The following is a 12,416-nucleotide window of genomic DNA, read 5'->3' as shown; positions in this document are numbered from 1 at the left end:
AAAATCAAAATTATACTACTCGTTCAGCACAGTGAGTCTCATGCTTTCTGTAATTTACAGAAAAACTGTTTTCCTCCCTCCATGTCTCTACCTATAGCTGCAATTTTCAGAAAGAAATATTATTTCAAATAGCCCAAATGTTAACCTCGAGTATCTGACTTGCTGTTATTTCTGTTTTACAGCCTCTTCTCCTATGAAACTCAATGTGTGTTCTCAACTCCAAAATCATGTTTCTTCTGAACACTATTTGGCTAATAATTATCAAAATAAATAATTTAATTTTTCCGCTTTAACAATGTTATTTGCACCAAAATTGACAGAAGGTATCAGTGTTTCACTTGCAGGGCCATTTGAGACCTGATCTGAAGTCATGTGATCCAACAGGGCATGCAACAACTCCCACTGTGTAAACATTTCACATGGAAATTAATTTTTTAAGGTTGGAAGTGTGAAGTGTGAGTCTAGTTCTTCTCCATTAAACTCACTGGGAACATTAAAATTATAATTTGAACCTATATTTAATTCAGTTGTAGAAATGGACTAGACTTTAAATCTGTTGCGGCTGCTAAAGACAATATGTGTGCATCAGCTAGGGATCTCAAAGGCAAGGTATGTGCTCTATAAAATATTAACATGAGCAATGTGCTTCTTTAAAAAATAATTAAAAAAAAAAAAGTAACCAGCAGATTAAAGTGTGAAAAATGTTGCTTAAAAACTGAAGAGTGAAATGTTGAGCAAGATGCTTTTGCATATTTAAATGCTGTGGCTTCTTCTATAGAGAACCACAGTGTCTGAAAATCTCAGTGAAATCTGGCTTGTTCTCTGCTGCTGATCACTTGTGCCAACAAAATCACAACAGATTGTACATGAGCAAGAGGAGAAATATTGTTAAATTAGAGACTTTGCCCTGTTACTTCCCTGTATGAAGGTCCTGTACAAAAGGCTGAGTAAGAGCCTATGGGGTGCCCAGCACATCCAATAGATTTCAAATGCACCTAAATAGTCTCTATGTAAAATATTCAAAGTGGAGTGGCTTCCTTCATGGAGCTCCCTATTAGAAAATATTCACTTTTCCTTCAATAAGTCCTCACTTCTAGATCATTCTTGTTGTGCATTGGGATTGAAATAAACTTCACAATACCATGCAGTATGATAGGACAGGAAATCTGCCCAGTTCCAGAAGATCTACTTGCATACTCAACAAAACATTATTCTGATTATTATTATGTTGAAGACTTATTTTTGTGATTCAGTTTGGATGACATTTTCTTACCTCTGGCAGTCTCTCTTCCAGTAGAGAAGATGGAAAAACTGGTGGGAAATTGTTTTCATCGATGACTTCCACCTTCACTTCCACTTCATTAAATATGACAGCATTAGATGAGTCTGTTGCTCGCACCTTGAAATTTACTGGAAAATCTTCCAGTTCTAGATTCTTATGTGTTCTTACAATACCACTGGACGAATGGATAATGAAATATCCTGTTAAAAAAAAAAAAAAAAAAAAATCCCAAAACAAAACCCCAGAAATTATTTTTAGTTGAAACTGAAGATATGAATCCTCCAGGGAAAATTACTCATTATTTATATTAATATTGTGTGTTACAGTATTCTTTAAAGAACAAAATTAAATTCAATGCTTTTACAAGGTTGACAAGAATGTCAGATATATCCAGGGCTGTAATTAACAAAAATAAATAATTCAGAAGATCAGATGGGAACCAAAAGGGAGAAAATTCAATCCACCACTCTCCATCAGGTATTTTCATTCCTCTGAAACAGTCAGAGATTATTTGTCCCTCTTTCAGAAATTTTTACTATTTTCTAATAAGTCCTGTTCTAAATGAAGATGAGGAATTTTGCAACTACCTTCAAGATCACAACTTCATACAAAACACTTTACAAAACTAAAGTACAAATTGGCTGTTTGATGATAGATTAAAATCAGCTCTATATTTAGGAAAAAACCATGTGACAAAGCACTGATGCACTTGATCACATGCAGACTCACTCTAGGCACTCACATTTGTAGGAAAACATAGTTGAGTTTGTTTTTCTACTAGCAGTTTTTGTGCTATTTGTTATTTTTTGTCCAGCCAGTGTAACTTTATGCCTGACCAGGTACAGCCTGATCTTCCTGCATCAGACACAGCACATAGCTGGTGAAGCCAGCCCTGGATCAAGTGCCTTGGGCTGCTCTGACAGAAATTCAGTCACGTGCCCACACCTGATCCACCTCAAACTGGTGCACTGGCTTCATTCCCATCCAGGGAAATGAAGGTGTTAATGGCTGTGGAACTGAGGTAAGAGCAGAAGGCAGAAGAGAAGAAACAACCCCAACGCTCCATGCTCTTCCCGTTATCCCACATCCAGGGCTCACCCTTCTCATCTCCAGAGGCGATGCTGTAGTTCACAGGGAGCTTGTACAAGGCTCTAACCTCAACAACAAACGTATCTGTGGGGCTCTTCTCTGACAGAGGGGCAGGGTGATAGGCTTCTTCCAGGAACACTGGGAAGGACACATCCATGGGAGCAATTATGACTGACACCTGCAGAGAAAAGGACGTGGCCATGGGGGTGATGTTTGCGGCTTTAGCACAAACTTTCCTACTGAGGTGTGAGACAGCACAAGTCCAGGCCCTGGCCAGTGAGGAGAAGCCTGGGATTGCTGTGTGCTCTGTTTGACATTGCCCTGAAAGCAGCAAATATTGGGGGGAACACCAGAAGCCTCATCAGTTTAGGTTCGCCTGGGTGCTTTGCTAAATACAGAGTTCCAGTTCCTCACATACAGCACATTTCAAAGGACTTGTCCAACTAAGCAGGTCTCAGAGAGATGCACTCATCTCCAGCCTTCCACTGGAGAGGGTGTAACCAGAGCAGAGTTTGCATGTACAGTATTTTAAGACTATTGTAACTGATTTATAGATTAAGAACAAAAGGTGATAGGTGGTAAATAAAAAATGCTACTGCTTCACAAAAATAGTTTATTTCTGTTGCCAGAGAGCTGCTGTCCAGTCCTCTGAAGAATGATGGCTTGTAAATCTACATTTTAAGGTTTTTGAAGGTAATTTTCTACATCTTTATCCATACAGATTTCTAGTTTTTTTTTTTTTTTTTTTAATTCTGCTGTGATATTGAGTGGCAAAAGATCACCAGCAAGTTATAAGCACTGTGTAAAAGTAATTTTTAAAATCATATTTACATTTCTCACTCTTCAATCTAGAAATTATTTTTTTTACATTATGCGAAAATAAACAGAAACACTATTTGCCATCTCCTGTTTATTTATCACATACTTCCATTACATCCTTTCTGGCTGTCTCACTCTTTGACCTTGCACAGAAGTCTCTACTGCTCTAATCCTCCTCCCTCAAAGCCTCAAGCTTCTGTCTGTCTTTTCTGAAATGGAATGATCACAACCATTTTGGGTGCTGTGCCAGCAATTGCTAGGGCAGCATAACTTGGTAACTCTTATCTTGTAGCCTGAAACAGAAATAAATCTCTGACATTCTGATTCCTGGTTTGCATAGTTTTGCCTAATATCCCTTTCCTGCTGTAGCTGTGCTCAGTTTAGAATAAAACAATATGGGGAATTAACTGTGCAGTAAACAGAGTGCAAGGCAGAAATTTTAGTACCTTTACAGAGGTTGAAAGAGGTGGCAGACCCGAATCCGTAGCGGTGATGTTCAAGGAGTAATACAGGGGAACAGTTTGTTTGGATAAGTCTCTTGTTAACCTGAGCTCTCCCGTGGTACTGGAAAGACTAAAGAGGCCTTCTGAGTTTCCACCTGAAAACAGAAAAAGAAGCATTAGAGATGTTCCCTGTAACCAGCAGAGACAATTAACTGAAGTGTATGCCCAGGAGTGAAGAGACATAGGTTGGAATCCTAATCTGTACGTGTGACTTGGAGCAAGACACCCCCTCTAGTCCAACCTTTTGGCTCAAAATGTGGCCAGGAGTGAATTCAGCACAGGCTGTTCAAGGCTTTGATCCACCAGGTGAGAATGTCCAAGGACAGTCTCTCTGGGCAATCTCTTCCATTAATGACTGATCTTCACAGAGGATTTTTTACCCCTTCTATCCAGTCAGAACCTGCCACGTCAACTTTTGACCATTTTGTCTCATCCTGGTGTCATGCAGCTTGCTTTAGCAGTGTCAAGTATCCCAGTAATAAACAACCTTAAGATTTTTTCCTAACATACCTGAAATATTGTAGAAAATGCCTTCATCATAACCCTTGCCTTCATCTCTTGCATTGATGTCTACTACCAGGCTGCCAGCTGTAGAGCTGTCTAAGAGGACCTTGTAATATGAGGACTGGTCAAACGTGGGTCCTTCTTCATTGACATCTTCCACAGTAACTGAGAAAGAATCATCACATTTGGTGAGTTTAACCTAAATGGTTACAGGTTGTTTTTTTAAGCTAATATAAACCAAAACAGCTCCTCTGAATGAGACTCTATCCAATCATACTGATCAAAAGTAGGGCTGGCCATAAGCTAGAATACCAACTTCTCAGAAATTTTAGTGGGGGTTTTTTTTGTTTGTTTTTTGGTTTTTTTTTTTGGTAAAGAAAAAAAGCCAGCAATCAAGCCCTGTTATTTTAACGAGACTAAAAATTACCATCAACACTGTTTATCACCCTAGAAACTGCCCTTCTGTATACAAGCAGAAAAAAACCTAAATTATGTTTCTGGAAACACTTCCAATCAAAATGTCAATAGGTTCTCAGAAAACAGAAAAAAAAATTGTGAATATATTGAAGGAAGTAATGTCAGTAATGTGTGAAATATCCTCACTTTTGACATGGCAGATTTTTTAAAGAAAAATTTCATTTGGCTATAGTGAAAAGATTACACCATAATTTCTGATAATTTACTCTAGCAGACTGCATTAGTATTGGTTTATGCCTCAGAATTACTCATGCTGAAACATTCCCTAGGGTTAATGAAGGTTCATTTTCTGCAGTAGAGTTACCTGTAATGTTTGCTGTGTCCTGGAGATGTGGCTCTCCAGGATTGAAAGCTTTCAGAATCAAGACATATTGAGATTGACTTTCATAGTCCAGAGGCTGAAGGGTTGCAATATCTCCAGAAAATTCTCCAACATGAAATGAAGTTGTCTCTCCAGTTATGGTGTAATGAATGATGGCATTGTACCCTATATCTGCATCTGTGGCTACTGCACTCAAAATCTAAAATAAAAGGAAAAAAATTCATCAACAAAAGGTTTAGAGCAGAACAAAGAGAGTGGCAAAACATGCACACAGAACTGAAATTGACCCACGGAGTGTTTACTGACTAAATTACTCATTAGTTGATAAATTGCATTGCTGGAATTCTGGCACAGCTTGTGGCAGAGCAGTTACAGATTGTCAGGTGGTACTTCTCCCCTTGACTCCTGTAAACTATTAGGGCACATCTGCAAGGCAGAAAAGGAGCCAGAAATGGATGCACTGGGAAGCTGCCCAGGGAAATTGTGATGCCCCATCCCTGGAAGTGTTCAAGACCAGGCTGGATGGAGCTCTGAGCAACCTGATCTTAGAGAAAGGTATCCCTGCCCATGGCTGAGGGGTTGGAACAAGATGATCTTTAATGTCCCTTCCAATCCAAACCATTCCATGATTCTGAGACAGAAAAGCTTAAGGACAGAGGGATGCCAGACATATGCACAACACCTACAGCACTAAATATCTTTAAAACAGGTTGCCCATAGATCCAGTGAAAACTCAATCTGTGTGGTGTGGAATCACTGCTGAGGACAAGAGGGAAAGGGGGAGCTCCTCTCACTCTTTGTGAGAGCTTTAGGAGGAATCAGTGGGACAGGTACTCCCCTGTCATACAAACCAAACATGCTGTGTGATTCCACAGGACCCACAAATTAAAAAATTATGTTCACCAATGCACAGCCATGAGATGTTACTGCCCCTTCCAAGGTCACAGAGAGAAAGCAAGTGCAGAACAGGCTGTTTATTCTTAGTGCCACATACCACATGTGGAGGCTCATTCTCCCTCACAGTCACAGAGTAGGATTTTTGGGGGAACACTGGTGGGTTGTCATTCACATCTTCCACAGTGATGCTCAAAACTGAGCTTGCAGATTGTGGTGGCTTGCCAGAATCAGTGGCCTGTGAAGGAACAACTTGTCATTAAAAACAGCATTACTTTGACACAAATTTACTCTGCCAGTTCAATTTTGCTCCAAAAATTGTGAGTTTTTGCCTCTGAAGTCTTTCTGCTGGACCAGTTATCCCTCAGTGACAATTCTCCAGCTCTGTGCTGGATTAGTTGCCACATCTTCCTGCAGCTGGGGTCCTCACCCTATCACATGCTCTGCCTCTCATTAACAATTAATCAAAAGCTCAAGCCTGGATGCAGATCAAACATGTCATGTGATCAGATGTGGCACTAATCAACACAAGACTGTGATGAACAGATATCTAGGCTGTGGTAGTTGAAAGAAAGAGGAAATCCCTTGCATTTTGAGGGTTTAAAGTGCCAAAAAAGCAAGTTGTGAAGAGCATCCAGTATGTGGCAAATTTACACTTAGTTTTACACTGCTCCAACATATACCAAAGAAAACTTTCATCTGTAGGTACATATACACAGTTTTCAGTTAGTCTTACAAAGCATCCACTTTTATTAACTTGAAATTTTTCTGAAGACACTGCTCAATTTTTAGTATGTCTCATCTATATCTTCCACAAGTTTTTTGACCTGTAAAAATGTCCTTCAAATGTATTTGTACTTGATGGAACAAACAAATATATTTGTCAGTGCTGGAACACTTCTTTGTATGCACAGTAATTGATCTGATTAATAGCAGTAAAAATCCGTGAAATCAGCTAGAATAAATAGATAACCTCACAGATATTGAGTGACAGTTTATGCTTTTTATTTTGTTGTTTTTTGGGTTTTTTTTAACTTAAAAAATCTAATTTCAGCTATTTTTTTTAAAGATCTAAGGACATATATTTTGGAAAATTAACAAAATAAGGGAAAGAGACAAATAACATGATTTAGCAAGGCAGCTGTATGGTCAAAAATGGACCCAGGAATGCTTTGCAGATATCACAGTCAGCTGTTGTGTGACTGTGACCTTTAAAATTTAGGGTTTATAAGTCATTTATTCACTAATACAAATTTACAGAGCAGAAAACAGAGCTCTGCATATAAAACATAAGGAACAGTCAAAATTCATGCATGAATTCAAATGCAATTCTCTAAGATTAAGTGGGTTTCTTGTGATGGTTCAATATTTCCTCTTTTTTAATGCTGATAATTGTGTGAACTTGCATCAAATTTGTCAACTTACAATTATTTTCAATTCATAACTGTCCATCACTTCTCTGTCTAAGGGTTTTTTTGTCATCAGTTTGCCAGTAGAACTGTTGATATGGAATGTTTCAGCAAAATCATCTTGCAGAGAGTAGCTAATAAGTGCATTATCTCCTACATCCAGATCAGTAGCAGAAAATGTGCCCAAGTCTAGACCAGCTGCATTCTCAGGAGCTGATAAATGAGTTTGGATCCATGCTGAGAAAACTGGAGGGTTGTCATTGATGTCTTCAACTCTCACAGTTACCTATATTGAAAAAAAGAAACAAAAGGAGAAAAGGACACAAATTTGAGCTGTAGAAGCTGTATCCAAAGGAGAATTTTGAACCAGGGAACAAAACCCAAAGGGAACAGATAACAACTTCAGCATTTGAGCATTTTCACAACCTCTGAATTTTTAAACTTTTTTAATTCTCAGCTGCAAGATAACATATATGTAGATAACACTGTAAATGGAAGAGATGCACAGAACTAATAACCTGGGGCTTTTTGGCTCATCTGCTTCAGGCATTTGACAGAACATTGCACAGAACCAGTTTTGGTGTTAATCAGTGTCTCTGGTTATGAGTTGTTCATAAGGAGCTCTCAGGGAGTGACACAATCTGTGAAGTTGACAATATCTCCAGATGGTAATGTCTCCTCAGGATATAAAAAAAGGGAAATTAAATAGAAGGCTCTCAAAGCTTCACATTTGCATGACAGAAGACACTTATCTGGATTTTGCTTGATTGTTAATATTTTTTAAAGATATTTCATATTCCTTGATTAAAAATATTTTGAAATGCATATTCCATACCAGAGCAACAGCTGTGTTGGGTGGCACCAGAGAATCCACAGCTTCCACAAGGATGCTGTACAGGTCTCCTTCTTCCCGATCCAGCCAGACCAGAGCCACGATGTCTCCTTGGTCTCCGATGGAGAACTTGTCCCAGTGGGATTTCAGGGAGTATCCAACCTGCACAGCTATGCTTCCAGTCAGAGCCTTCACAGAGCCCACTGCAGTCCCTGGGGATTTGTTTTCCTCAATGCTGAACTCGTAGCTGGAGCTCTCAAAAGTCAGCCCAAAGCTGGTGTCATCTACCAGCAAGTAGAGAGTAACAGAGGCTGAAGAGGGAAAACAAATTAAAATAGTGAAGTCACTGCTAAAATGATTGTGATCCATGCTCTGTTTCCTTAAGCTTTTAAGGAACCAGTAGAAAATGATGGAAATTATCACACAGGAAAGGGAAATAAGAAAAAAGAAACCAATAGTAGTAAGGATTAATATGTAACACAAAACATGATGCTATTGCACCTAATCGATTTTCCAATCTTCCCTGATTACAGAAGTGTTGTTTCAGTGTGACAGGAGAGCAAGGATCACCAATCTGAAGCTAATGGGATGTGCAGGTGTTTCTCCTTAAAAAACTGACCCTTGATTGCTCTGTAACACGAGAGGAGGGATGTACATAGAGCCACAAATGCAATTCCTGTTGTGATCGCTTGTCCTATTTTAAGAAAATCAGTTGTTTTCTCCTGTTCATGATAAATCAAAGTTAACCTCCACAAAACACATTAAAAAGTTACAAAAAACACTACACGAATGAATATTTTTTGAGGAACAGAAACTAAGTTGAGGGTGATTTGCCAACTTTTGATTGTTTAAATGTTTCCAAGTTTAGAAAGATAAAGGAAAATTGAAAAAAGAAGCACATCAACAATATTATTTGAATACATCTTCTTAGAGTGACTACAGCTGAGGAGTCTTGGGTTTTGTACCTAAGTACAACTGCAACAGATGAATTTTGAAAAAAATTATTTCTAACCAGGGTTACTAAAACCAAGTTTTTTGTTAATATGATCAGTATGGAGGAGACAAAAAGTTAAAAAGCAAATATTCATCATTGTTCAAATGTAACTTTTTTTTTTTTTTTGCTAGATTCAGTTTGATTGACAGCAATGGGATTAATTTAAAATTTAAATGTTTGCAAGGGTTATGTTTATGTGGGAAAAGTAAAAAGGGTTAAAAAGATGGTATACCAGTTGAGGTAAGCTGAGGAAGTCCATGATCAGTGGCAACAACTGTCAAGGTAACAACTGTGTCAGCTGTGATGTGGTCCAGGTTATTGCCGAGAGAGATTTCTCCAGTGCCATTATTTATATGGAAATCGTCAGAATGGTTCATGAAGCTGATTAAGTAAGGAGCAATCAGGAGAGCATTCATATTAATGACCTTGGAATTGCCATCTACTTAGTGCTACCTCTGTAAGGAGCACTCAACAGACAATATTTGCCTATTTATAAAGAACAACTTTTAATTGCTGTCTTTAGCCTAAAATATATTGGCCTTTTATTTCCAAGTAAGTCTCCCATCAAGAAAATGTACAGCGTTCATGCTTTCAGTTCCCATTACACCCCAAGGCTTTGATACTTACACCAGTAAAAGGAAAATCTTGCACACTCAGCTGCATATTCAGCAGTGGGAGAAGGCCAAGTGACATTCATCTGAAGACCTGCTAATTCCTGGCATTCTATGACCTCTCACAGATAACTGGATTGCTCACAAGTGATGTATTTTAGGTAGAATGCCATCTCATAGTTAAAAATAACCTCTTTCAAGTCATTAGTTCTAAACATCCACAAGTTTACTGCTCCTTCATTTGTCCTTCTCAATCTATGCTTTTCATGTCAAGGTATCCTGATATTTTCCATGATTTAGGGCTCATAGAAATATCTTCCTCCACTGATTTTTCTCTGCATAGTGCATTAAGGAAGTTATTTTCTTATCTCCTCCTCCCAGCAAACAGAAGATACATAGAGTCAGAGATTCATTTACTTCCTACCCAAACACTCCAATGTGTTATTCAAAATTTCAGAAACTGAACAAAATCTTGGCTGTGGGTTTTTGTTGCCAGTTTATCATTTGGTTGTGCCCTCTCTTATGACATAATCATGATTTGATAAGCTCTAAAACACCCAATAATGACTGTCCTTCTTCCTAAGTACAGAAATCATAACTGATTACAGCACTTGTAAAATATTAATCAAGAGATCTTATCCTTCTTAAGATCAATAAAAATGCCTTTCTGTGTCTCTCACAACAAGTACTTAACCTCACAGAAGTGTACCTGTATGAAATGACAGCGTTCTTCCCAAGGTCGAGGTCGGTGGCAGACACTGCCAGGACAAACTCTCCTTCCTTTGCTGCTGCCACAGGGACACTGGCTGAGTACTGTGCCCTTGTGAACTGAGGAGGGTTGTCATTCACATCTAACACTTGGATGCTGATGTGTGTGAAGTTCTGGAGTATGGCAGAGAAAACCATGATTCAGAAAGTGCACAGGCTCATAGGTGTACAAATAAAAGGCAGCTCAGATAAAGCATAACTTGCTACTCCTTACCTGCCTCAGAGGCACTCCGTTATCAGATGCCACCAGGAGCAGCTCATACTTGTCTTTACGTTCTCGGTCTACAGAGCCAGTAACCAAAATGGTTCCATCCTGGAGAAGGCAGTGGTTCAGTGCACAGATCATTTGGAGAACTCTTGTACACTGAATTCTCAGAAGGGATGAGGGATTGAAATAATCTATTCTCCTGGGGGCTAGTTCACATTCCAAGCAACACCTGAGCAGGAATATCTTGGTTTTTGAATATCAATGTAGATTTCCAATCTATGGGGCACGTGCTGGTTGTGATGTGTACTAGAATGGCACCACCTACTCTTTTTTTTACCTGATGTATGCCAAGTCACTTCATGAACAGCAAGATCTAAATCTTGTTTTCAGCATACCCAAATCCTTACCTGCTGGATGCTGTATGGATTATCCCCATCCTCAGCTGACAAGTAATAAGTAATTCGTGCATTCTCTCCCTCATCCAAATCAGTAGCAGTCACATGTCCAACTCTAGTGGGATTATTCAACGTGTACTCTCCTTCCAGAGCCTCGAAACTGTATGGCTGATTCTGAAACTCAGGGTTGTTGTCATTGACATCCAGAACAGTGATGTGGAATGAGGCACTTGAACTAAGCCCATTTATTACATTATCGACTGCCCATACCTAACGAAGTAATTAAAAAAATGTCAGTTTATTTGACTGCATTATCATTTTTAACCTCTTATAAAGATATAAAAAGGCATTTAATGGAATGAAGTAGAGATGAGCCAAAGCTGTAGAGTCTCTCCCCAAATTTACTTGTAAAGTGAATCCAGATGTAGTCTCCCTGTCCAGTTCTGTGTTATTCCTTAATGAAAGTGTTCCAGGGATATCCACAGTAAATGAAGTGCTGCTGAGAATAAAGTATCCCTGAGAAAAGCCAGCCTAAAAAGAAAACATTGTTCATGTAAGTTTAAAATTATTAAGATTTAAGTTCAACAAATAATCTTATTAATACTAATACCTGACCTTTTTATAAGACTTCTCATTACAGAAATATGAGTGATTTGCCAGGTTTAATAAATTAAATACTTCACCCTGAGCTATTGGAATAATAGACTTTTTTGGCAAACAGGAATTGGACTATGTGGAAGCACTTATGGTCTTCCCTATTTGGGTCCTACACATTCTCTCTCCCTAACGCTCTCCAAGACTTATCCCCATGATGGAAAGGGCAGCAAAACAGAGTTCAGTGGAGTATGAACCAAGCATTTATGCTGCTCTAAAACTGACATGAGCAAAATAATATTGCAAATCAGAAATCTCTTCCTCCAAAGCATCTTCTCAGTGCCACAGCTACATGCAAAATATCTTTATAAAACAAGGGGAGAAAGAAACCACTTGTTATAAAGCAGAGGGAAATTTTGTAATTTCCTATTATAGAAGAAACAACTCTGTCAGGGTTATAAATTGCCCCTTGCTCTGACTAAGCTGAGACTAAAGGTAAGTACACCAAATTTAGTTTATCAAGCAACATTAAATCAGAAACTATTATTTTGGGAGAAGAAGCATTAAGACAATTTAAAAAAAACCTATTCTCTGTCTGGTGTGATGCATATATCTCATATGCACATTAACAGAAGCAAACACCACGTCCTATCCTAGGTCACATATGCAGTAGGAGAGAAGCTCTCTCCATCTTCTCTGATATAGCCACTAAATT

At 38.6% G+C, this 12,416-nt stretch overlaps 1 protein-coding gene across 1 annotated transcript in view; it reads right to left on the bottom strand.

Moving 5' to 3' along the window:
• The window catches only part of LOC116183374 (protocadherin Fat 4-like), a 40,404-nt gene that overhangs the window by 10,316 nt on the left and 17,672 nt on the right, over positions 1 to 12,416 (bottom strand). The window contains exons 17-29 of the mRNA XM_031504283.3: positions 11,513 to 11,638; positions 11,120 to 11,377; positions 10,719 to 10,817; positions 10,446 to 10,618; positions 9,358 to 9,506; positions 8,135 to 8,442; positions 7,316 to 7,585; positions 5,991 to 6,128; positions 4,979 to 5,195; positions 4,204 to 4,362; positions 3,637 to 3,788; positions 2,381 to 2,549; positions 1,274 to 1,482 (exon numbers count right to left, since the gene is read on the bottom strand). Of these exons, the coding sequence (XP_031360143.3) occupies positions 1,274 to 1,482; positions 2,381 to 2,549; positions 3,637 to 3,788; positions 4,204 to 4,362; positions 4,979 to 5,195; positions 5,991 to 6,128; positions 7,316 to 7,585; positions 8,135 to 8,442; positions 9,358 to 9,506; positions 10,446 to 10,618; positions 10,719 to 10,817; positions 11,120 to 11,377; positions 11,513 to 11,638 (2,427 nt within the window). The remainder of the gene's footprint in view (positions 1 to 1,273; positions 1,483 to 2,380; positions 2,550 to 3,636; positions 3,789 to 4,203; positions 4,363 to 4,978; positions 5,196 to 5,990; positions 6,129 to 7,315; positions 7,586 to 8,134; positions 8,443 to 9,357; positions 9,507 to 10,445; positions 10,619 to 10,718; positions 10,818 to 11,119; positions 11,378 to 11,512; positions 11,639 to 12,416) is intronic.

Source organism: Lonchura striata, chromosome 3, assembly GCF_050655825.1.
Source record: "Lonchura striata isolate lonStrDom1 chromosome 3, ASM5065582v1, whole genome shotgun sequence".
Classification (NCBI taxonomy): domain Eukaryota; kingdom Metazoa; phylum Chordata; class Aves; order Passeriformes; family Estrildidae; genus Lonchura; species Lonchura striata.
Note: the sequence above shows the minus strand (reverse complement) of the source record. Positions and strands in the feature narration are given on the sequence as shown.